Raw genomic sequence first — 27223 nt, 5'->3', positions numbered from 1 at the left:
ATTCATCAGAGAATGTTGCCATAGAAGGATCAGCTCGGCATGTGATTGGAACGCTAGGTGCTGTGTCATTGTGAGATGACTTTCCTTTCATGGAATGTGACTTTTGTTGATGGACTGGGCAGGTGTGGAGTTTGAGAAGACATGATAAAGTGTTACCTGTCACCTGCATTTCCTTTAACTGATAAGATGATGGACAGTGATGAGCTGTCTGGGGATGAAATCTTTGTTTTGGCCAGGCCACGATTAGCTTGATGTCTCAGAGTTACAGGTGATTTGATGGGATGGTCAAGTAGTGCTCAAAATACTTGGCTTATGATTTTGGTGAGACAGATGACAAATGGGGTAGTTGGAAGAATCAAATTTTGACATGATGTAGACTGGCAGGAGATGTATTCCTACTGTTGTGCATGTTGTAATGTGTGTATGTGAAGAATGTGATTACTCTCTCTCTCCCTCTCGCTCCCTCCCTCTCTCTCTGTTTGTGTGCATCAGCACTGGCAGGTCAAGGAGACAGGCACAGGCGAGTGGGGAGCTGCCGGCCAAGGAAACTGGAGTGCTGAAACCTCTGACAGCAAGGGACCCAGTGGCCCAGAGAGCGAGGGAAGGGCAATGGGGAGACAAGATCTCCATCATCATCCTCGGAATTCTCCTCAAGTAGACAATCCCTGGTGGTAGCAGACCCATCTGGTACCACCCTAGCACCATCATTGTCCGCCAACCCCTTTCTACCACCGCTCTCCCTGTTGCTCCCCACCCAGTTGTCTGTGCCCGCTCATCCAAGAGGGGGGCATTTCCTTTGCTGCAGGCACCTCTGCCCCAGCCCCTGTCAGCCCTGCTGCCCTCAGTGAGGAGGCCATTGACCTCCTGAGGTCGATCTCTGTGGGTCCGTTGACCATCGCGAATGCTACCCAGGGACTTGCAACTCAAGTCCAACCGAGTAATGCGTTTCTGAAGGGCATTCACGGTGCACTGGAAGGCCTACAGAGATCCTTTCAGGCTATTGTCTCCACACTGACGGCAGCCAGTCACCCTTTGTCTTCCGCCCCCCTCCACGTTTCTCCTCCCAATCCCTAACCCCTGTTCCCTGCCCCAGCCAAAGCACACAGACAAGCAGGCATGTACCTCAACATCTAAGGGTAGCTCAGACAAACACAAGCACCACAAGACACACTGGCATGCAGACAAGCAACAAACACCGGCAGACACATCAACAGTCACAACCTGCCCTGACAACCCCTCCACCCCAGCATTACAGACACAACACCTGACACACCTGCAGACACTGCACAAATAATCACAGATCCAGCCACTACATCTATCTTACCCACAGACATCACAACAGCAGACCCTCAGACATTGACGCAGTCACCACATCCGCTGACAGCACTAACACAGACATGCCTACATGCAGCACATCCACCATACCTGCAATCACTACCACAACAGACAGTCACCCATCAAACACAGCGTCTCCCAGCACTTTCATCCCCCCTCCTCCCAAGACACATAAAGGCCCGCACTCTTCCATTCAAAAGATATCCACCTCTCAGAACTATACCTCACACAAACATGCACCCAAAACATCCACAACACCTCAGACAACCACTCCTTCTCCCGTCGCACCCAAACCCTTTTTGCCATGACCGTCCCTGTGTGTCAAAAAAACTTTCCTCTCAAAGTTTGCTGTTTTCCCTACTCCTCTCCCACCCGTCATACCCCTAAACATTATGGGGGTTATTACAACTTTGGAGGAGGTGTTAATCCGTCCCTAAAGTGACGGATATACCACCAGCCGTATTACGAGTTCCATAGGATATAATGGACTCGTAATACGGCTGGTGGTATATCCGTCACTTTACCGTCACTTTTGGGACGGATTAACACCTCCTCCAAAGTTGTAATAACCCCCTGTGTGTCTTCCGCCTCCAAGACCTCCCCTGCCCCCCCTGCAAGTACCCATGCCCCTCCCCCACCAAGAAGTCACCTCCTCTCAAGATTACCCAACCCTCCTCTAGGCCTTGACCTAAGCCCCCTCCCAAGCCAAAACCCGAAGTTCCCCCGCCAAATCTGAAACCCAAACTACCTCTCAGCCCCCTCCACTACTCCCTGAGGTGCCTGCCTGCCCCCTTGATGCCCCTACCTTTGGCCCTTACATGTCGGATGAAGTTGGAATGGTAAATGTTACCCATCCTGAGTCCAGCGCTTTCCTTTCTGTTCCACAGACTGGAGTTGAAATAGTAAATGTTACCCCTCCTGAGGCCAATGCTTTTCTTACTGTTGCACAGGGTGGGGTGGGAATAGTACATTTTACCGCTCCTGAGTCCAACGCTTTCCCTAGTGTTGCACTGACTGGAGTGGGAATAGTATATTTTACCCTTCCTGAGTCCATTGCTTTCCCTACTGTCGCACCGACTGAGGTAGGAAAAATAAATGTTACCCCTCCTGGATCCAGTGCTTTCCCCACTGTAGCACAGACTGGGGTGGGATTAGCAAATGTTACTCCTGCTGAGTCTTATACTTCCCCTACTATTGCACTGACTGGAGTGGGAATAGTGAATGTTACCCCTCCTGAGTCTAACGCTGTCCCTACTGTTGCACGCCTGGAGTGCGAATAGTACATTTTACCCCTCCTGAGTCCAACACTTTACCTAATGCTGCACAGACTGGAGTGGGAATAGTAAATGTTACCCCTCCTGAGTACAATGCTTTCTCTACTGTTGGACTGACTTGAGTGGGAATAGTAAATGTTACCCCTCCTGAGTCCAACGCTTCCTCTACTGTACCACAGACTGGAGAAGGGATAGTAAATGTTACCCCTCCTGAGTCCACTGCTTTCCCTACTGTTGCACAGACCGGGTTGGGAATTGTACATTTTACCCCTCCCGAGTCCAATGCTTTCCTTACTGTTGCACTGACTGGAGTGGGAATAATAAATGTTACCCCTCCTGGGTCCAAGGCTTGTCCTACTTTTGCACAGACTGGAGTGGGAATAGCAAATGTTACCCCTCCTGAGTCCACATCTGGGCCTCAGACAATGCCATAATTATGGTAAATCAGATAGGCTTCTCCAAATTAACTGGTAGTACAATTTACAAAATGGCCTTATTACTTCAGATCAATTAAGCAAAAGGAGCAAATCTGCCATTGCATTTGTGCTTTCCAGATTCCAGGTCAGCCTTTGAACATGTTGACCAAAGAAAACCATGGCATAAGCTGGTGAACTAGAACATTCCATCAGCTCTTCTGAGCTTAATTATACTTCTGCATATAGCCGTGTGGACCACATCTCTATAGACGAATTCCAACTTCTAAAGGTCGGAAGAAGGGTTGTATGCTTACACCAACACTGTTTAACTTCTTTTCTGCAGACCTAAAACGGAAGCTAAATATCAGCGATTCTCATGACCCTAAGTTAGGAGGCCATTCTCCTGAATGTAAATGACTTGGTTTTAATACGCTGCATTCAGATACGGCTGCAGCATTTGCTCTACATAACACGAGAATATTCCACAGAAAATGAATTGACAATCAATCTGGAGAAAAGCAAAATCATGTCAATCAAAAATGCAAGGAAAAGAACTCCGAGCTGGTATATGGGCTGGAAGAGACCCCATACAGTAGATAAATATAAATATCTTGGAGGTATAATTGATAAAGCAGGGTCATTTATTCCCCATAAAGGGAATAAGTGAAGAAAAGGCAATGCACTGGCTATAACCTCCAAAATTAAGGAAATTATCTGGCCTAACTCTGATGTCACTACTTTGAGTAATCCAAGCAAAATTGCTGCCCACCATAGTATATGGGAGTGAACCTCTGAGAGGGAAAGATGTGACTTGTCTGGATAATATTGTGACACGAAGTTATAGAATGATCTTCAGTCTTCTCAAATACACCTCCTGGGCACAGATAAGGCTTGATGATAATGATGATGATAAGCATTTTATTTTGCACAACAGCTACTCTGAAGAGTGTCCCAGTGCATAGCAAACAGTTTTGAATCATGCACAAAAAGCCAAGTTGTTATTTTTTTTTAAATATTGCAGTATTCGTTAGGGCTCGAATCTCCAGAGGAATCTTATTCCATGCTACAGCTCCTAGGTAGGTAACTGACCTTCCTCCTATTCTAGCCCATGTGATCTTGGGCACTGTCACATCAGTTTATAAGCTGATCTCAGATTTTTTTGAGGGCAGTAAAAGCTAAATCTTGCTCCGAGATAGGCCACTCCCATTTGGTATAAATGCTAGGAATAGTGCTTTGAACATAATCCTTAATGGGCAGCGCAATGGAGATCTTGCAGACGGGAAGACATCCACATTCTAATTGGTAGGTTCAGAAGTAAATGAGCAGCGGCGATTTGGACAACTTGCAGTTTACCCACCATGGGAAAGATAGAAAGTGAGGAAATTTTCTGAAAGAGCATAGAACCCCAAAACAAGTGCCTACTACTGACTCAATTTGAGACTTAAAAAAATTACTTCTCATCAAATTGTACTTCCAAATTCTTAACTGAGCCCTCTTGCAGACCTGGAGGGACTGCATCTTTAGGCCCAAAAGTCTGCCAGGATTTAGGCATAATATTACAAAAAAACAGAATTTCTGTTTTTTTTTTGCATTACACTTTAATTGGTGGTCAGCCAATTACTGGAAAACTGTAGTCAGGCAGGTTTAAATCTACACTCCGGAAGTCTTGTCACCTTTGTCAAAAGAAAACAGAAATTGGGTATTGTCAGCATATGATATGATTTTGGCTCCAAGGGCTTCAGCAATCTAAGCCAGAAGAGTCAAATACAAACTAAACAAAGTTGGACTTCATGCTGAGAATTGCAGGACTCCCACTGTCAATTTACGCGGATCCGCAGAAAAGGGAGGAATCCAGATTTTCTGGCATCTTTCTGCCAAGAAGCATTCAAACCAATCCAATGCTCGTCTGGATAGTCCTATTGGCTGGAGACGCGCTAGGAGTCTTGAGTGGGGCACCCTGTCAAAGGCTGCAGATAGATCTAGCATTATTAGTACAGCCTTTTCCCCATTGTCTATGGTGCTTTTGACTTGATCTGAGACCTTGAATTGAATTTGGCCATCAGAGGCAAGCGTTGGCAAGATGCAGAGCCTATATACATTTGTTCAAATAAAATCAGATATGCTGCTCCCAACACCTTGAATTACCACTTATGGAAGGAGTTACAAAACAGGGATTCCTCAGCTGCTAGAACATATCTTAGCAAGTTGTTAACTGAAAATGGACAAATTCACCTTTGGGAAACCCCCACTGCATACCTGTACTTTAAAAAACTGCTTGAGGACAAGGCTGCATTGTCTGGAAGGACTCACAGATGGTTGGTTTTGAACAATTAAGGTGCAGCCAGCCCATAACCTTTCATATTGGGTACAACATCAAAGTCAAAGAGACGTTTTTGAACTATTGGCTCGGTCTTCATCAATGGAAGCTACATTTACCCTCATTGCAGTGAATCCCAGGCTTGACCACATGCACAGAGGATTTATCACACTTAGGCCCTCATTACAACCCTGGCGGATGGTGTTAAGTCGGCGTGAGCACCGCCAACAGGCTGGAGGTAATTACCACCAGATTATGACTTCGGCAGTTTGGCACATGCCAAACGCCAATGTACCACACCGTCAGCAACGGCGGTAATGACCGCCGAGCTGGAGACCATGGTCTCCAGCTCGGCGGCCATTATTAGTCCGCCTGCGGGATCATGACCCCGCACACTGCCATGGATTTTGTTGTATTTGAACCGCAACTAAAACCATGGCTGTAGGCACTATCAGTGCCTGGAATTCCTTCTCTGGCACTGATAGGGGTCTCCCCCACCTCCCTCCCCCTCCCCAGAGTCCACTCCAACACCAACACCAACGACCCCTTACCACCTCCCAAAGGTGGTAGGGACCCCTCCCCGCCCCCCCAGACATAGCCCCCCCACCCCCTACTCACGCACACACACACTACTTACACACATACACGTGCACAAACATGCACACATCCCCACTACACACATCACACCCCGCATACACGCACCCACACACACCCTCTAAACACTCACACTCACACCCCCATTCACGCACACACCACACAACACCCCTCCACCCCCTCCCCTGTCGGACGATCACCTTACCTGCCTGGTCATCCGGGAGGGAACAGGATCTATGGGGGCTGCTCCGTCGCCAGCACCCCATCACCAGAACACCGCCATGCCGAATACTGAAGCGTAATTCAGTGGGCGGTGTTCGGAAGACGATGCAGTGATGGAGGAGCAACCTCCACTGCACCGCCGACCGCCAGTATGGCTGCTGGCGGCTCTCTGACCAAAAAATGGTGGAGGGTCGCCACCAGTCATAATATGGTTGGCGGAAGACTGCCAACACTGGCGGTCTTCAGTACCGCGGGACCTCGGCGGTCTTCTGTGAAGACACCAGGTCATAATGAGGGCCTTAATATGCTCCTGTAAAGAGCTAATGGATTAACTTAGATTGCTATTCAAACAAACAGGAATTTGCACACTGAGGCAGGCTTTGTTGGCTAGTTAATGAGGGCCTTAATATGCTCCTGTAAAGAGCTAATGGATGAACTTAGATTGCTATTCAAACAAACAGGAATTCGCACACTAAGGCAGGCTTTGTTGACTAGTTTTGCTCCAACAGACCCACAACTGAACTGATGTTTAGTGAAGTTTGTTATAAAGGTGGAAGTGACGATGGCAGTTCTAAACAGATTTGTGAGGTCAGCCGGGGTTTCCTGACTCTTTCATGTATCTTCTATTTTATTGACTGCCTCATTCAGTTCAGCTTTTAAGTCTGCTAGTCATGCACATATCAAAACCTATGGGACTAATTTTGCATGTAGGAGAAAGCACCTGATTGAATAGATGAGGGGGTATTTTAATTAGGTATTTGTAATTGTCAGTTGGAGCTGCAAGTCCAGACCTGGTTATGCTTCCAGCCACCATTGCTAGCTCTCATGATTTGTCCATCCCCTTGGTTGCTCGTATATATTTATTTTATACTCTTTTTGTTTAAATACAAATTATTCACATACCTGTGGCTCTGAATAGGGCATCAGACTATTTAACAGTGCTTGTAAGGATTGAGGGTTGTGTGTTATTGCCTTTCTGTTGGCTTGCTTAGGAAGTGGTATCTCATATTAAGACTTTGCACATCCCCTTTCTCAATTACCCTTGCAACTTTGTACATTTTGGTTAATGAATCCATCGCTAAAGAGCGGGGTTTACCACTGAAATATGGTTTTAGTATGGAACTCCTTTAATTTTACAAGTATTTTATCTATACATCACTACATCTCCTGACCTTTTTGCAATTGTACCCATTTTGGGTAACTAATCCATCCTGCTGAGGGGGGTCAGTTATTGATGTCCTGGCATGCACTTTATTTCGTATTACCAGTATTTTATCTGTTTGCGGGGAAGGTACATGTGTCTTTTGGACCTTGTACATCTCTCTTTTCTGGTCACTTTTGCATTTTTGCTCAAGCTGGCACATACAGAAACAGTTTAACAGATAGAGAAAAAGAAACGTAACAGAAAACAAATTGAGGTCAGTAGCTTATGCTAGGAACCCAGTCTTGCAGTGTGTTTCTCGTACATTGTTCAAAATTTGAGTCACTGCTTTTGTTGGAGCATCGACTGGAATGTAATAGCGAGGATTCTGTTACAGATGATTTTGCTATTTATGGCAGGATGTTATTTATTTAGCATTTTTTGATTATGTCATTGAATGTTTTCAACTTTTGCAATGGTTTTAATTAACCAAGCAATAATAAATAAACTTGGAACTATATAAAGTAAAAAATAAGTATCAAATGGACTAATAGAGGCCTCGGTGAACAAGGTCACACTGCTGTAGCAAAGATGCCATAGGCCCTGGTGCAGCAGAGGAAATTGTCACTTTGAATGGTGGCATGGTAATAAATACAACAATTATCAAAGTTAAACGGAATCCTCAGGGCTCCGCATTTAGGTGCCACTGCACCTATCCATCAGTGGTAGCTGCATCCCTGGCCTGACGCACAGAAAACAAAGGACTGAAGGCTTACTGGAAAAGTATCTTATCTGATTAAAAGTAGCATGAACTGCGCAATTATAAAATGCTTCCAAGGAACAAGAGGGTTGGTAGGAATCTCTCAATGTGCTAAAGTAAGTGCTCCCACAGATATTGAGAAGTAGACTTGAGGTGTAAAGAATAAACTGGTATAAAGAAAATTGTAGGACGCTTCTATCTGGCTGTCACAAAATGAGGGTTGTTCACCAACAGTGCCAAAGGATGGGTATGCACCGGGAAAAATAAGCTGAATACCTCTGCACAATCTAAAGCATGCATGTATTGGTATTTCTAAAGCATGGACCTAGCCTGAGAGCAACAGAGTGTCGCATATTATGGGAGTTGATGGTAAATAATGCAAGATTTTATTCATCAAGCGGGGGCCTACATCTTTTTCTTACATACAAGTACAGTAGTATCTCACACATTCAAATTTTAGGCACATGATAATTTAGTGATTTCCCAAAACTGCACAATTTTCCATCAGTGCAAAGCTGGATACAAACCAAGGTCCTCAGATTAACAACTCAGCAACTAGACCATACCTCCTTGCTTAGTTGATGTATTAGAAAAGCAGTTCCCAACCTGTGGTCCGCCGCCCTCCAGAAGTCCATGACACTTTCCCAGGGGGTCCACATGCCTGGGCCGTCAGGAAGGCATTTCTCCAGCTGGGGTCTCTCGACAGAAACACATGCATTTTTTTATATTTACTTCCTTTGTGCAGCAGTTTTGAAAGCACTGAAAAGTTCCTTACACATCCAGCAGCGTTTGGGCAAACATAGAAGCATCAAGATAACTCTGGTGATTAATGTACCTGCCGAAGAGAGATGGGAGTTTATCTAGTGGCAGTTTTGACTCATCTAAGGTTGTGCAGATGCTTAAAATGCCTGCTGCAAAGAATGTGTACCAGGCAAAGAACAGTACTTTGATTACTGCTTTTGTCACAGATATTTTTTGTTACTGTGCAGTTCATAACAACTACAATTGTAATCTAGCATAGTGAGCTATGAACTGCTATCAAAGAGCTGCATGCAGATTGCATGGCACAAATTAGAAAGTTATGATTTTTTCCCCAGTCTTTCATTTTCATGCTACTAAAAAAAGGTGTGCATGCATAGAAATATATTCTTATTATAGTCAACACTAACCACTGTGTTATGTTCTGAATCCTGTGTGTGTGCTTCTCCAGGACAAACACTCTTCGAAAATGTCAACCAGTGTGGATGACATGTGAATCCTAAACCTTGTAGTCCCATGTAAAGTGCTCCGACATCCTACACTGGAATGAGAGGTGCTATAAAATGAATGAATTATATGTGCCAGAGAGGCTATGGAAGAATGAGAGGCCATTATGGCTTTACTTCCTTTCCTACCACGTGTTGATATTAAAAAGCTTTCTCAGATTTGTGTACCTAAAAAGTAAAAACAGAAATCGCTTGGGAAATGTAAAATCTGACCTGAGGGTTCTGCTTTCCTAAATAAAGCCAAACATTGAAAAGTTAGTTGTCAAGATGCAGCACCAACCTTTTCATTAACATTTTTCGATTTTTGCATATATTTTCAATATTAAATAATTATATTTCTAGCAGTTCAAGTATTTGTTTGGTGTGTACTTTTTGTGTGTATTTTATTGCAAATTACTGCTTTATTGTTTGACATTTAAATTGTACAAATTGCTTAGGGGTCACCGCTTCCAGTAGTAATTCAGTGGGGGTCCCCAGGAGTCAAAAGGTTGGGAACCACTGTATTATAACTTTGAAAAAAAGCTTCAAACATCTGATTTCACCACTCTTTGTTAACACTCATGTTCTGTTGTTTTCCTCATGCTGTCTAGTGAGTCGACTGAATGCAAATTATTTTGGTTTTTATGTATTATACATGGGAAGCACTTGAATGAATTTTATCTTGTTTAAGGTTGGGTTTTATCCCTTTGCATCTACAAAATGGTTTAAAGTTAAGTACATACAGAGGGCACATAACAGGTAACTGTGTTATTTGGTCCCATATTATCACTGAGAGGTTCTGGTGATATATTTTGCCCTATGGTTTATAAACAACACCAGAAGCCAGAGATTGCAATGACAAAGTATGCCTTAAGTATTTTTATATTACAAGCTCTTTTATTCAAAGTGCAGCCACATAATTTCGTTAACCTTGATCCTCCAAGTTGCATTTTCTTAGTAGCCTGGACAGAGTAAAATCTCTGTACAGTGGTTTGGGGACTACCATTATGATAACAAAATGTTTATTTCTCACATAATCATGAAATATTTTCCAGATGTCACCATTCCTTTTACTACATGGGATTTATACCACTGCTTTTTGTGCGATACAATCACCAAAATAATGAAATACATGAATATTTACTCAAAGACATAATGACTTCTCAATAAACTTAGAATGGCTATGAGAGGAGTAAGGCAATACCGTGAATTACACCGATACAGCCAGTTCCCATTTTGGGAGCTCAACGTTAATTTTCTTATAAAAATACACACTTACACGTAAGTCACACCTGCTTATTTCTGTCCTAATGAAAGAAGTTTGAACAAAGATGCTCAAATTTAAATGTGTGCATGCTTCAACAGAAATTCTTCTTGGGAAGTAGTGTTTACAGCCACATTAGTGAAGGAGCTGAAGCCAAGTAAAAATTTAAGTTATTCTTCTTATGTTGTGCGTCAGCAGCATAAGACACTTTGGCAGGAATAGACCGAAATAGCCAAGAGATCTGTGATTAGACCCATTCATGTGGGAAAACGTGTGCATGCCTATAACCCTGCTGCACTCCTTTCAATGGGCTGAAAGAGTTCCCATTGGTGCACAGCACCTGCACGCTCAGCCAGTGCGGAGCTCATGTTCCTTCACCTGAACAGATGCCTAGTGCTCTTTGGCAGGAAGGTGAAAGGTACAGCTTGCAGTATAAGAAGGTATACAGAGCTTTTAACCAGAGAGGAGACCATGTTTTGAGGGCACCATGATTGGAGCTATTCCCTTTTTTTGTGGTGACACCAAGCCATACATTAATGATTAGCGCACGTGCACTAACAGAGGATCCAACAGGAAATCTCTCCTGTTGCATCCTTGAAGTTGACCTGCCTTCGCAAGCTTTAAGCTTTATTCCTCCAACCACTCACTATGGAAGTGAAATCTAAAACATCAGACTCCTTCAATAAGTGAAGGGTTTGCATTTGATGTTCCATGTAAAACACAATTTTGAATTGGACTTAATCACCTTTTACAATTCTAAAACATAGCTGCCAAGATAATCTGTCACATGTGCAACACCTTCACTCGAACCCAGTGCTTAATTTACTTTAAAAAAGTGTGCTGTTGATAGTGATTGGTATTGGCACCATCCACCACCAGCACTGCCCAGTTACACAGTGAAAAGCAGACCTATGTTGAAGGGAGCAATAGAATGGAGGAAATGTGTTGTAAAATGTACTTTAGTTAATGTTCTTAAAACTCCTGCTTCCATACCCTCAAAATGCTCAATGAAATCTTCAAATGGTTCTCAGTCAACACACGCAGAATGGTCACCCAGGCCCTCATCATCAGCAAGCTGCACTATGGCAATACGCTGGCAGACTTCAGACCAGACAAAACCGAACAGCCAGACATATATTCAGGCTTTCCAATACAAATGCATACCTCAGCACCTCAAAGACCTCCATTGGCCCCCGACTCACTAGTACACTCCCTTAAAGTTGCTCACACACACAGAGTCCTGAACAACCTCTGCCCTAGCTACCTCAATAGCTGCATCATCTATAACACACCCAACAGACATCTCCTTTCAGCCAGACTCCTGCTTGCACAAATCCCCTGCATACGCAGAACTACAGTCAGCCTTCTTGCTTTCTCCTATCGCCTGTCCAAAGCCTGGAACGACCTGCCTCTTCACACTAGAGCTACCTTCTCAGTATGTGAGCTCTGCAGGTAACTGTAATCTTGTCTCTTTAACTGGACAAGGCCCAGTCACAGCTGACTTAGTCCCTGCTTTCTCAGCACCAGGATACTGTCCAGAGTGAGCTGTACGGTTCACAAATACTCAACATAAAATAACATAAAGTATGCTTTAGCAATATTGTTGTACTGTTCAAACGCCTCTCTCGCAACTCCCGTTTCACACAATGTCAATTCTATTCCATCTTAGCCACACTTTCCTCTCATTTCTCTCTCTCACTTTTCTGTCCCTATTCTCCCACAAGCTTAATTTTCTTTCAGTACTGTCTACCATCTCTCTCTCTTCAATTGCTTCTCTCAATTTCTTGTCTCTCATTGTCATCCTCCCCTCCACCTTCTTCTCACTCCCTATCATATACAGGCCATGTGCAAATTTAACCTGGGTGAGAGGCGTGTGATACTAACGCAAAGTATTTGTGGTCCCAGTTCCTCAGTTCTCACAGAATCTCAGGACTTACATTATAGGAATGAAAGCTGAAAGAGCTCAATCCAGGCTGTGACCTGGCTCACCTCGATTTATGTCTGTGCAGGGGCTCAGCCCTGTCTGCAGTGGAGATCAGCTGCATTCTCGGAAGAGCTCAACTCGATCTGCCCAGGTCCGCAGTGCTATGTATGCAGAAACTCAGCTCTATGAAAGAAATTACTTAACGGTTCAAGGTCTCTGCTCTATTTGTGCATGGGTTCAGCACTATGTATACAGGAACTTTGCTGCATCTGGGCTGTAACTCAGCCCTATCTGTAGAAGAGTGAGTTCAGCTCTAAAAGATGAGGTCTGTTTGTGGCAGAGCTCCACTGTCTCTGTATGCGCAGAACTGCCTTCTCTCAATGTAAGAATGTGTTTCATTGAGAGTGAAAGTGAGAATGCGAGTTTGAAAGTGTGTATGAGGAAGTGAAAGTGAGTAAGAGAAAGTGAGTGAAAGAGAATGAGTGTGTTAGAATGAGTGAATGAGTGACTGCAGCGTGTGAGAGGGAATGGAAGTGAGTTGTACGTGTAGTTATCAATGGTGCAGCAGCTGCAGTTGCCCCAGAGTTTAGAGTAAGTGAGTGAGTGTAAGTGTGTTAGTAAATGAGAATGAGAGGCAGTGAGTATGAGTATGTTTGTGTATAAGTATCAGTGAGTGGGTATACATATGAGTGAGAGTGAGCGATGGAGAGAAGGTGAGTTAGAGTGAGTGAGGTGAAAGTGTCTAAGGTCCAGATTATCGCAATTTTCCCATAATGCAGCGCAGGACCTAAAGTTGCTGCATTGCATGAGAGGGAGAGAGATGGAAAGTGCCATATCTACAAAGATATGGTACTGTCCTGCTCTCTCCCTGGCACTGACGTACAATTAGGCTGCAAGCGCCACACAAACAACTTTGCACCTCAGTGCAATGATGTCTGTGTGAGACTAGCATAGGTTTGTATTGCAAGGGTGGGCTTCTAGCACAAATACTATGCTTTGTCTTTAAAACTTTTCCTACTTTGGATGTGTGCTGCTCAGTGAGGTACACATGTAAAGTGGAAAAGGTTAGAAGAATAAAACCATTTCTTCTTTTTAAGGTCTGTTTTGAAGTGGTGTTTATTTTTTGGCAGAAAACCCAGTCTGCTATTGTTAGTAGATAAGGCTTTGGGTCAAAAACCATGGTTGGTTGCATGTGAATGCCAGTGTACCACCCATGGAACACCCCCCTGACACACAGTAATGCAAAGCAGCATTCTTCACTACTTTGCATTATTTTCAGGCACCTTTCCACTGCAAAACAGCTTAATTAAAAACCCATTTTGAGCAGGTTTGTGTCACGTTTGTGATGCAAACCCAGCACAAAGTGTTTATTAATCTAGGCCTAAATGTGAGGGAGTGAGTATGAGGGAGTCCAAATGTTTTTTTAAATGTAGTTAACTCCTGGGTGGTATTACGCCCCATCACTTTCATAGATCACTGTACTCCTTCTGTGGCATAACACAAAATGATGTTCCCCGCAGAATGTGACAAAAGAGACCACTGAGTTTCAATATCTCACAGATATTCATTGGCCTTGGGCTGAATGCATACCCTCTGATGTGCCGGGGCCCCTGAAAGTTTGGGGCTGCCCTTGCACCACAGGGGCTCCAAGGACTTATGTTTAGGGTCTACCCTCGCTCTCATCTCAGTCTCTTTCCTCCTTTCTTTTCCCTCTCCCCTACTTGACCTCCTGTTTTGCTTCCCTCCTCAGTGCCCATTCAGCCCTGCCATTACAGGCATCCCTGCCCTGTGTTGTCTCACCCATGCTGTTTATTCCTCTTCTTTCTAACTCCCCACCTATGCTGTTAGGCTACAAGAGTCTAGAAGGCACGTTTTTGCCAAGCCCTTTCCACCAGTCATATTAAATCATAAAAATGTTGTTAATCTATGTTATTCTATTGGAGTGCACAGCAGTATTGTTACTAAGCAGGTTTAATCTCTTTAGATGTTTTGAACAGCCTATGGTTTTCGTGTATGTTTATGACAGTTTTGCACACCATTTATGTTACATTAGCTCTGTGGTTGTAATAAAGCTTTGATATTTTATTCAGTTTGGAGTTTTGTTTATGGGTAAACTGGTCATGGTGTTTAAAAGTGTTTATGTATCTCATGTTGTTGGTTTAAATTAAATGAATCCATTAACGCACACCTCACTGAGTCCAAAGCTCCATTCAACTTCTAGGGGTGAGATAAGTTATGGTGTTTCACCAGAGTGCTTGCGGTTTCTGACCCAGAGATGGGAAGACCTTTGTCGGTGCTCCAGCACATGTGACCCTGCCTTGCGTGGCATGTGAGTTGCTGTGCAGTAACACACAGCTGTAATTTTTGCTACAAAAATTGAAAAATTAAAACATGTTTAAAAAGAGCATGGTGGGGACCAGATGGTATGGTGTGTGTTGTGTGTGTCAGGTGACATTGCTGGCAAATTACAGCGGCTTTATACACTTAAACCTGAACCTTTACTGAGTTTTTCCCATGAGTTTCTAACTTTTTCATAATACACTTTATTTCCAATCCTTTCAGCAAAGCCTTACTCCTAAACCGTCACATGCAGCCAACCCCTGTTGCCCACAATTCGACTGCCAGTGCCCTTTGACTCTCCTGCTCCCTGTCATTTTTCCTTTTTCTCTGCTTCTCTCTTTCTGTCTCACATTCCTTCTGTATCTCTGTCTTTCTCACTTTTTTAACCCTCTGAAAAAGTTTCAGATCATTTCTGATTCATGATTTTTCTCAAAATGGCAAAAAATCTACTACATATAATGGCATTGCGCACTACTGCTAATTGCGAATCATACCGTTTTCTCAATTTTTTCCATTCTATTACTGGAGATTTCAATGTCTCTGACTCCCGCATAGCTTTCCTCTGAAGTCAGACGACTCTCATGGTGACACCTGCACCCATTACTGCGGATATTTTTTTCTCCACTTCTTGAAATTAATTTGGGAATGGGAATCAATTTGTGAATCTCGATTTTTGACATTTAATGGCAGATATATACAGAACTCTTACTTTAAAAAATTATCAAATGGATTTTCACCAAACCCACAAGAAACGGCTTTTTGAGTAAATTCTCATTTTCATGCCAAGCTTAAATTCTTTCAGCCGTTTTTGGTGTAGGCACAAGCAAAACATCTAATGGGATCTAAAATGAGAAAACACATCTTTTTTTATCCCCCATAACTTTTTTCATACAAAGAACTTCACAACAATTGGCATCTCGGACCTTAGCTGAATATGCTAAGTGACTACCAAAGTTGGTGAAATCTGTTCATGGAGACAGAAGCCATAGTCAAATAAAAAATTGGCTTTTCAGTGGAAATTTGTCCTGAACAGTAATTCCACAAGTGCATTATGAGCTATAAGGCCAGAAGTGAAGTGGTTTGTGAATGTCACCAGAATGCAGAGATTGGAGTGAGGGACTATATTGCACAGGTTATTCAGTACTTTATCGCAAATAGCTGTTTTCCTCAAAGTGCAACTAACATCGGGCACTGATTGGAATTAGAATGTTTAGTTTTTGTTTACTTTTCATGAATAAGTATTGGCAAAACAATGGACCATGGAGAGAGCAAGTGAATTAATGCGATTCTGTGGCTTTATGTACTTACAGGATTTGCCACGTAGTTTACCTTCAACATGCATATTGATTAAACAATGGACCATCATGAGAGCGATTGGATTGATGCAATTCTGTGGCTTCATCGTTTTAATGTCTTACAGGATTTGCCACATACTTTACCTTAAATATGTAGGTTTCACATAAACACGTTTCCATCTCAAATGGATGAAATTAACACTGCCAAACAATGTGCTGCATAATTTGAATTTGAGGCTGCATACTTTAGATAATATATAACGGTGCCACAAAATTAAGGTCACCTTATAACAATCCTAGTAGCCCTGACAATGGTAAAAGACTGCAGCGTGGTTTGGGGCCGCCATTATGGTGCAGAACCCCATATTTCACGGGAAACTGTGAAATATTTTCCCTATTTCACATTTCCTTGTGTAATATGTGTTTTAATACTGCTTTATCTGTATTTTGTGCAAAAACTTCCTCAAACATCCCCAACCACACACACACAGAGTTTTACAAACCCCATATGATGCTTATAAATTAAAGGTGATCAGTCCTGTTGGTAAGTTATCAAATCATTTATTGCTGATCATAAAATATTACAGTTTGTCACAAAGGTATTTTTTGTAACTATGTGCCACCTACTTTTTTGAAGCACGGTAGTGCACTTTCCAATGAAGAGGAAGATCAAGACACTTATAAAAAATAATAAAATATGTCTCCTCTGAAAAATTTGATCTGGGGAAAGATTGTGTCTTATGTGGCAAATTATATTTGAATAAACATATGGAAGGCTATTAATATTTTCTTTCACATTGTAATAGACGCCTTTGTGACAAATTCATATCCTTCATCATCATTTGTCTTCTGTGTCCATCTATATGTTTAGCATGTCTGTTGTGGTTTTTGTTTGCAGCATTTTCATCAATAGCTATCTCTACAGTAAACAATGCAGATTCCAGAGGATCCCTAGCCAGTCTAGACTCTAACCCAAGTGCACATGAAAAAAATGGCGAGGGAGCCGACAGCTGTGAAAAGGTACAGTGGCAAGGCACTTTTACACAATTTTTGTGGCCAAAGGAAATAGTAAATTCAGGTAAATACATCTCTTGTTTCACTCTGTGCAGGTTACAAGGCCTCTGTCTTTGATCGCATCAACTCTTCGGTTTGACAAGTTAGATCAAGCCGAAACAAGAAGCCTCCTGATCTGTTTCCTTCACATAATGAAAGCGCTATCAGAGGGTAATATATTATGTATGAAAGTGGTGTCCTGTTTTTTTTTTTGGGGGATAACGCCAGTATCCATGGATGTGAAAGAGACTAAGCAAGGACCCCCAACCAAGCGATGTAAAAAAAAGGGCCAGAGCCTGTAACAGGATTAATGCAGATGCTCAAACATTGCACATGATACACAATACGTTTGCTGTGACTTATTCTTTAGTGCTCTTGGCTTCCTCCTAAACTCCAGAAGTAAACCAAGAGTACTACTGGTACACCCATGGCATTCGAGTAAGTTACACTGACTCATAGAAGACTATTTTTTAATCGGACCTACAGAGTTCATCCTTCAGTAACGTCACAGGGCCGAGGAGTTTTCAACATTACAGAAATTGTTGAAGACAAAAAGTGTGCATGAGCGCTACTAACAAGCATAAGTACATGCAATTACATCATTAGGTTCAAACTCCACTAACATAATTCCCATCATGCAAGGAGAGATTTACTACAAAGTGGTGCAGCGTGGTGCTGTGCCAGAATTTGCAGCTCTGCGCTGCATCACTTTAGAAATGCATGGATGCACTGTATTTATTCAAATACGGCACACCCCTGTGATTCCCCGCGCTGGTGCTAAATATAGCTGCCAGCATCTACGCAAGCCTCCTTGTACCGTAGTGCAAGGGTCTCTGCGTTGCATGGAATTACTGTTTATGTGTGGGATGGGACACCTTCCTGCACATAAACAATCACTCATGGCCTTTTGATCTTTCTATGTGTGCTGCAGAATGCAGCATATATGGAAAAAGCATACACAAGGAGGAATAAAATATTCCTCCTCATTGTGCCTTGCTAATGTCACCCCTGGGGTGGCATTAGTTTTTGGCACTGCCACAGATTTGTGACTTCCTGAAAATCTGGGGCAGTGTCAAAAGCAATGAGTGCTGCGGTGGAACGCCCACAGCAACACCCATTGCATGCCCCTCTGATGCAGAAAACTGCGTGGGGCCTATATTTACAAGGTGGCATTAAGGTAGCACTGCCTTCTAAATGTGGTGCACGGCACTGCACAGTGCCACCAGACGGTCACAAAAAGGTGACACTTAGGTGGCACAGGGGCCTTGTAAATCTGGCCTTCACATTTATGTTCATTTTGGGATAAATTTCAATAACGCTTATTGCCCTTTTCCACCGCTTTGATTTTGACCTTGATGCTCGGTGACAGTGACAGACTGGAGTCAAAAGTGGTCTACTATTTAATTAGTCAACCCATCAGCTATTCTGAAAATCCCTTTTAGTGCCTTGAATTCATTGTTGTGTGGCATTGACAAAAAGCTTTACTTTTTCTGTAGCAAAAGACTAAACATTTATTTTCTTCCAGACACATTGGTATCCTACTGGCAGAGAGCACCAAAATCAGAAATATCTGACTTTTTCAGTATTTTAGAGTAAGTGACAAGATTTCTAATCAAATACTTATTGGGTGTCATCTTAAAGTAAGGAGTGGGTCTCACCTTGAATGATGGAATGTTCATGGTAAAGTTAGCATGCTTAAATGTCCGGTGCATTTCTTAGACCAGAATCCTATATGGAATTGAAATCAAGCAGGAAATATTAATGTAATAAATGATGGAAATGGGTAAGCACATTCCCAGGTAAAAACATTTCAGTAAAGAATTTGAACACACTATAAAAATATACATCTAATTAAGCATGGAAAATCCATTATATTTTTTATCTTTAATTTATTCAATGTGCCTCCCACCACACCGGACTAGCTCACAAGAATGTTTTTTAATCTCACCGTTCAATTTCAGAGAGAAATAGAAAAGATGGTCTGTTAGTTTAGCCTGTAATTTCACTGGGGTTTCGGCACTGTTTGCCGCCTCTCATTAAATGTTACTGCTAAATAGAAAAAAGGAAGTTGCTAGTGATTTTTTAAGAGAATACAACATTTTGGAGTGAAATGTTAATACTTAATTTAATTTTTATCAATACATTTTGTGTGAGTATCAAAAATGACAATTTAGCATGTCCATCATGTATTGTAATTTACTTTATAGTCCAATTGTATGCTTGTTGCACAATTATTTTTCTAAGTAGAGTTGTTTCATAGGAAGTATCTGATTTTTTGGATCAGAAATGATGGACCTATTTAGTATTAGCACTAGTGGATATTACACATTGCCTTTAGGGAAACCAGACTCTGACAGTCAATGGAGAGAGCTACAAATCTGGAGTGAAATGGTTTCTGCTGTGCTGCAGCATTTTGGAACCCTGCACATTTTGGAGAAGGCAAAAAGGGAGCACTAACTAAGTGGAGCCCGAGACATAAAGCTGTGGCACATGTGAGACTAACTTGCCATTTTAATAGTGTAAAACCACCTTTGAAATTCTGTTTTGCAGTGGTAAAAGGATATACACGCCAAAGACATGTCTGTGTGAGTAAAACTCCTGTGGATTGGAAGGAGGCGTTGTATGGCAGGAATGCATGTAAGATTGTGAACACCTACACATTATTCATGATAGTATATTTCAAAACCAATTCCAAACTCTTCCACATTGGAAATGTTCATAGTTACTCTTTTCATTGAGGGCATAAATCTCTCTCCAGGAAGGGAAGGGGAGGGAACATAGCCTGCCCCCACAGAATGTTATGTGAATAGGTTGCTCCACTGGGGAAGTCATTTTGCTCTTGGTTTATTATTTTCATTATTACCTACTGGCGCTTGCCAGTAGGTAGTTACAGTTAGGACCTAGTTTCCATAGAAAAAAGTGTTTTTGACTTGCTTATATCTTTGGTGCTGTTTGAAGAATCTTCACCAAGTTTTCCTAAAAAAAAGTGTCAAGTTGGATTTTGCTGTGCATGGAAAGTTTTGGGATGATCTGTCAAGCGGGGGCCAAGGAAAAGGGGAGGTAAAAAAAGTGTGTTTCCCATGTTAATTACTATAGACTCTTTAGAAACATCTGCAGCCAGAACCACTGGATGGAATTACACCGCATTCTGCCAAAAGGTAGCTTTTGGGACGCAATTTGGTGTAAATCCGTTCAGTGGTTTTTAAGATATTGAAAGGAAACAAATTGTATATCTCCTGCTGAGATCTGATTGGCCGCCAACATTTCAACTGTTGGCAGCCATATTGGGACTTGGCTTCAGATGAGTACCACAAAAAAAGTTAAAAAAAAGAAAAGGGGTCAGGGTATATATATACCCTAACGCTCTAGCCTTGTTCCGGGGGGGTCCCCATATTTTTTTTTAAATCACAGAGAACTCCACCGCTGGATCGCTGTGATTAAAAAAAAAAAAATGGTCTCTGTTAGAAATGGGGTTTCTGGTTGGCTAGGGTATGCACCTCAGCCAGGCAGAACTTACCCACTCTAGTCAGGGCAAGGGAGTTACTCGTCCAAGATAACCCCTGCTCACCCCCTTGGTAGCTTGGCACGAGCAGTCAGGCTTAACCCAGAGGAAATGTGTAAAGCGTTTGCACAACACACACAATACATGTGACGCAATATCCCCACCACAAAGGAAACACAACACCAGATTATATGAAAATATACTGTATTGTACACAACGCAATTATCAGACCAAACATCACATATCAGTACTATCCTGGTACCTTAGCAGTTGTCAGAACGTTACACATTAGTTACTCTGCAACATAAGCATTAGTCACACATAACACACAGGTTACTCAGTATTCTGCAACATAAGCAGTAGTCAGGAAAACACGTTATTACATCACAGCACTTGTCATAAGAATATCATAAAATGCCCATAGTAGGAACATTAGAAAACATATGGCAAGTTAGAAAAACATATTAGCAAGCATGTCCATAAAAGTAACACTTGCATACACATATGTAAAAACATCAAACGCAGGTAGGTAATATATGAATCAAACAAAAGGCTGTAGAAAGAACTTTGGATTGCAACTATATTGGTCCTTTAAACAGTACCTGGTTGGATGAAGGCACCTCCAGTGCCTAGAAGGTGAACAATGGGCCCCCCGGCACTCCTATGCGCAAAACGGGGGCCTCCCTTATACTCTGGGGTCAGAGGAGGGCGACATGCACCTCCTCTCTTTTATAGACAGGCCCCTACGGGGACCGTGATTACTGAGGGCCCCCAGGGCCTCAACTGGGCCTCACGAGGGGGGCCAAAACCAGCAAAAACAACTTAGGGCAGGAGGGGGGCAGCATGCACCCCCTCTGGTTTAATGACAGGCCCCTCCCAGGACCCGCGATCTCTGGGGGCCCCCCCGGGCCTCCACTGGCCCTTCCACCAAGGGGGGGGGGCCCACAATAATCCCCGTTTTACCTAACAGCAGAAAGGGAGCGTCCTGCTCCTAATGCAGAGGCCAGGGGGAAGGGGGCACTCCCCGCGCCTTCACCTGGTCCTGCCGTGAAGCCACAAGAAGATCGGACCGCACCTGGGGCCCGAGCAGACATTCGCCTGCACCTGATGCGGTGCGCGAGTGTTCTTCCAGCTTCCCGGGCCGCTGCGGTGATCTTATTTAAAGGGGCACAATGCAGCCAGGAGCCTACGAGCTCCCACGGCTCCATAAGCACGCTGCAAACCACGGAGAAGCACCCCTGGTGAAGAAATGGATGCAGGGGTCAGGGGCCACAGCACCCTGCCCCTGTGGAGCAGAATCTTAAGACAAGGTCCTCAGGTGGAGGACCCAGCTACAGGCCAGCACAAGGGAAAGGCAGCAAGTGGCAAGTCCTTCACAGTGACCAGGCAGGTCACAGGTCAGCACAGCAGCAGCAGTTCATGGCAGTTCCTGGGGAGTCCTTTCAGCCTTTGGTGTCCAGTTCCAAGATGATTCCAAGAGTCTCCAAATTGTGGGGAAAATTCCCCTGTACTTATAGTCAGTTCAAACAGTGTTTTACAATGGTAGGGAGAGGAGGTTCCAGCCAGTTACAACTGGTTCTGGGAGTGCCCCCTCTCTCCTTTCAGCACAGGCTCCAAACATCAGTGGGGGGTTAACAACCCTATTGTGTGAGGCCAGGGCACAGTCTTTACATATGCAGGTGTGCCCCGCCTCTCCATGCTCTCAGCCCAGGAAGACTATTCAGTATGCAGATGCACCTCTGTGACACCTCCACCCTCCCTGTGTACAGGCTGTCTGAAAAGTATGCACAAAGCCCCAACTGTCACTCTGCCCAAACGTGGATTGGAGTCAAGCTGCAAAACACCAGAGTCATAAGCACAGATAAATGTGCACTTTCTGTGATAGTAATACAAAATGCACCCACACCAGTAAGCAGCATTTATTATCACCATCACAACCATACCAAACACGCCTACGCTACCCCTCAAAAATCAGACAATACCCCTTACACATAAGGCAGGGCATTTCTAATGCAATCCTATGAGAAGGCAGCACTCACAGCAGTGAGACACCAAGTTAGGCTGTTTGTCACTACTGGGACAGGCCATGCAATATGGCACATGTCTTGCCTTTCTACATACATGGCACCCTGCCCATAGGGCTAGCTACGGCGTACCTTAGGGGTGACTTACATGTAGTAAAAGGGGAGTTCTGGGCCTGGCAAGTAAATTTAGATGCCAGGTCCCTGTGGCAGAAAACTGTGCAAAGAGGCCCTTCGCTAGCAGGCCTGAGACAGTTTTGAAAGTCTACTTCAGTGGGTGGCGCAAGCAGCGCTGCAGGCCCACTAGTAATATTTAATTTACAGGCCCTGGGTATATAGATACCACTGTACAAGGGACTTATAGGTAAATTAAATATGCCAATCAGGTATAAGCCAATCATACCAACTTTAGATGGGAGAGCACCTGCACTTTAGCACTGGTCAGCAGTGATAAAGTGCTCAGAGTCCTAGAGCCAACAGCGAGAGGTCAGAAAAACCAGGAGGAAGGAGGCAAAAAGACTAGGGATGACCCTGCGTAAGGCAAAAAGTCTAACAGTCTCCTTCATTTCTAAATGCTTTGGCCCCGAGGTCGCTCATGAGCCAGGGCATTGCGGGCAAAAAATATGCGGGGACACATGGAGCCCCCTTCCTAGTACTTTTGGAAGGCTAAGGGACCACCACCTTCCTGGAGCTATGATTAATAAATTATGCAGGGGGCCGTGCAGCCCCCTACGCCCTGGGGACCACCACCTTCCAGGGAAACAAATGATATTATAATGGGGGGATCCTGAGGACACCCCATGCTCCTTAGCAGGATATTTAAAAAGTAATAGGGTGGTCCTGCAGACCCCTCCCTGGTTCCCGTGGACTGCCACCTCCCCAGAGCTACAAAATAATCTAAAAAGGGGGTCAGTGTGGCCCCCCCGGCACCGGGGACCCCCATCTTTCCAGGGCAAAATAAAAAACATGGATGGGGCCAGGCGGCACCCCTCTTGGAGACATACATTGCCCTGGGGACCGCCAGGGCTGGCTCCTGCTACCTCCCAAGGTGGCCATCCTCGGGAGTAGCAGTTTGCTTTTGATCAGCCGAGCAAAAGCAAACACTCCACTTTCAGCAAGCAGGAGGTTCAAAAATGCTCCCACTTGTTGAAAGAGGTGAAAACATTGCTCCCGCACACAGGGAGCTGCTACTTATAGCAGCTCCCTGTGTGCAGGAGCAAAGCTGGCTCCAGCAGGAGACAGGAGCCCGTGAGCCTTGAGGCTCCCCCCGCAGTCCCCATAAGTGTTTACTGGGTGTCCTGAGTGGGGCCAGGGCACCCATGAATATGTGGCTGGGCCCCAGGGAATGGGGTCCCCAGGGGCTGATATCGGCCTATGAAGGGGGAACTACGTGGCATCCCCTCCCTTGTAATAAAAAAGGATTTGGCCCCAGGGAGGTGGTGGCACCTGTGCTGCCCCCATAGATAATTTAAAGTCACCCCCCATGGACATGGTGGTCCACAGGACCTGGGGAGATCTGTGTGGGCCCCCCCATATACTTTTTGAATGTTATCCCAGGGATGTAGTGGTCCCTGGGACCTGGGGAGGAAGTCTGCATGGCCCGCTTAAGATTTTTTATTATGTAGTCTCAGGGTGGTGGGGGTCCCCAGGCCCTGGGGAGGGGGCTGTGTGGGCCCCCATATATTTTTTTTAATGTGATCCCAAGGAGGTGGTGGTACCCGGGGCACAGGGGGGTCTGTGTGCCCCCCTTCATTTTTTTTATTATGTAGCCCCAGGGAAGTTATGGTCCCAGGGGTCCAAGGGTAGTGGTTGAATTAAAGTATAGTAATTACAATTACCAAGCTATACCTGGGTAAAGAGCCCTAGTAGGGGAATAAAAGGTTCTGGGTTGCTTGTGCTCCTGTTCGGGAGGACCTGGTCTGGCAGTTCGGTCTTTCCTGTTCCCATGAGTAGCAATGTTCAAGACTAAGGGCCTAATTATGAGTTTGGCGGTCTGAGGACTGCCAAACCTGCAGTGACGGTTGGACTGCTGCACTCCTGGTGATCCGACAGCCAGATTACAACCCTGGCAGTCAGACTGCCGGCGCTGTCAGAATCATGGCTCCTGATGGGGTGGTGGCAGTCAGAGTCGTGGTCTGCCATGGTTGTGCTGAGTTCAGCACCAGCTCGGAGATCACAAGCCCTCTTTCTGCCAGTCTTTTCATGGTGGGGACCCCGCCATGAAAAGGCTTGCGTAAATCCAGTGCTGGGGGCAGTAGAGGGACCCCTGCACTTCCCATGGCACAGACAGTGCAGGGGCTCTCCTACTAGCACCCTCAGAACATGCACTGTCTGTACTGCAGACAGTGCACATTCCAAGTGTGGTGTTGTGCGATGGCACTGGCCTCCACTCCCTTAAGGGGGTTGAGGCAAATGCCTTAGCACTGTTTCTGCCAGGCTGACTGGTGGAAACTTTGTAATACAATCTTTCCGCCGGTCAGCCTGGTGGAAACATTGCAATATGATTGGAGAAGAGACCACCAGAATGATGGTATCCTCCTCCCTCTGGCATTGGTAGTTGGCTCATCCAACCCCAAAGTCGTAATGAGGTCGTAAGTTGGTTTGGTTGGGTACAAACAGAGGTGGCATAGTGGGAAAAAATCAATAGATTGCGATACGGCTCACAAATGGCTGAAATAATTCAAGCATTCCATCCATCACCTTCTTGTTTGTGCATGAATTCCAAACACAGCTTCTCCGATCACTGGACGAGTTGTCCTTCTAAATGGGACTGCCTGAGTTTATCTATACTCCCATGCAATATTTTTGTTACACTTGCATAATTAATTTGCTTCATTTTTGCCCTACTGGAAATCTGCAAAATTAAACAGGGACTTAATTATGCATGCCATTTTTGCTCCTGTGACTGTTTTGAGCAGGAAATGTCTCCCTGAAGAGTGGGTCACACAGGAAATGTGTCACAAGAGATGTTTTTTCCTAAACCATTCCTCTTGCTGGTTTCTAAAGTCCCAGTTAAATTTGAGGCGGGAAAGAGATTACTTGAATCTTATTGACTCAGAGATTCCAATTTAAGGATGGATCATGTAAACTAGCTGCTAGTTGACCCTGTGCATGGGGTGGAGAACCTTCCTGTAGATAGGTCTAACATCACAAAATATTCAGAAGTGTCTAGCTGCTTCTCCACCAACTGGCACATTTTGTGTGCAAACAGAGTAGGACAACCACGTTGTGTCAATATGAAATCCTTCCTATCAAACCCTGGTACCTTTAAAGTATTTGAGGAGGTCCACCTAAGATAATTGCACCTGCAGTTTATTTTGGTTTTGGGGAGCATGTATTCCCTCAAATTTACCGCTCCAACCTAGAATACTGCAGGTGATCTGCCAGTTGCTGCATCAAGGCAGCATTAATCAATTCCAATTCTGTAGGGTGACTAGGAGACAGACTACTGAAAGATAGACATTGACAAACAGCACTTATTCACTTTCCCATATGGTGCAAGGTGCAGGAGGAATCCTCCACATTGCCTTTGTTTTTCATTAAAGACCATTTCTCATAAACCCGACCTTGAAGATTTTATTGCGGTCAATGTGAGCTTCTTCTGTCATAGTGAAACTATCCCATGAGTTTCCAAGGTTATTACTTTTTTGCCATTCTAGTTCCTCATTACAGACAGCCTCTTAATTTGGATGGGGCAGGTCAGACAATTGACCTGCCCCATCAGAGTTATGAGATCTTCTGAAATACGGTGGATGTCTTTACTGTCATATGGAGATTTCACCTCTATAAAACTCTGGGTGAAATGTTTGGTAAAATGAAAAGTTAAAGGATGAATCAGACACAGAATTTCTTCTTCTGTTTGTAATTCCTCATTTCTTAGTAACGCCTCTGGATGCAGCTCAGAATTGGGTGTCTTTTCTCCACCCCTAGAGTTTCTGGTGCCCCCAGTATTAGCAACTCCAGAGGGGGGGAAGTACCAATCTGTTATTTGACCCACACATAGGCCTATGTGTGTTGTCCATACATTTTGTCAGTGTGTTCCTTGTCACTTGGGAGAAGTAGCAGGACCCTTAAAGCACATGTGTAGGGACACCATTATCACCTCACTTTTTTTCTTATCCCACTTTCACTTTAGAGCCAGGAAAGGGAATATTCCCTAGTCCAGCCACTGTCATCATTTCTAGATTCATATTATAAATCTCACCAGAAAGCTAGAACTATCATCCATGCCAAGACGCCCTAGCCCATAAACTGCAACTACATGATATCCTTGGGAATGTGAAGACAAGCTGTAGTTGATGGCCTTTAATTCATTCCACTTTAGTTCTTGAATTAAGCACTTTGCCACAAAAAGGTGCAGAGTGGTATCATTTGGGCCTTGCAGAAAATATATCTAAGCAAAGAAAAGCCTTGTAAGCTTATAATGAATTATATCCCAAAAACTGGATTGATTGTTGTTAAATTTTTTTAATGTATAACACTAACTCCACAAATTTAAATTTCAAACAACCCATGTTAATA

At 43.9% G+C, this 27223-nt stretch overlaps 1 protein-coding gene across 5 annotated transcripts in view; it reads left to right on the top strand.

The window, feature by feature from the left end:
• Positions 1 to 27223, top strand: part of DOCK10 (dedicator of cytokinesis 10) — a 1618956-nt gene that overhangs the window by 1255164 nt on the left and 336569 nt on the right. For 4 of the 5 annotated variants that reach the window (XM_069213493.1, XM_069213490.1, XM_069213491.1 and 1 more), the window contains exons 35-37: positions 17025 to 17146; positions 17236 to 17350; positions 18705 to 18771. In XM_069213493.1, coding sequence (XP_069069594.1) covers positions 17025 to 17146; positions 17236 to 17350; positions 18705 to 18771 — 304 coding nt within the window. The remainder of the gene's footprint in view (positions 1 to 17024; positions 17147 to 17235; positions 17351 to 18704; positions 18772 to 27223) is intronic. The other variant, XM_069213489.1, reaches the window with a different exon arrangement.

The sequence above is a fragment of the Pleurodeles waltl genome, chromosome 11, assembly GCF_031143425.1.
Source record: "Pleurodeles waltl isolate 20211129_DDA chromosome 11, aPleWal1.hap1.20221129, whole genome shotgun sequence".
NCBI classification, from domain to species: Eukaryota; Metazoa; Chordata; class Amphibia; order Caudata; family Salamandridae; genus Pleurodeles; species Pleurodeles waltl.
The sequence above is the reverse complement of the archived record's forward strand: the minus strand, read 5'-3'. Positions and strand labels throughout refer to the sequence as shown.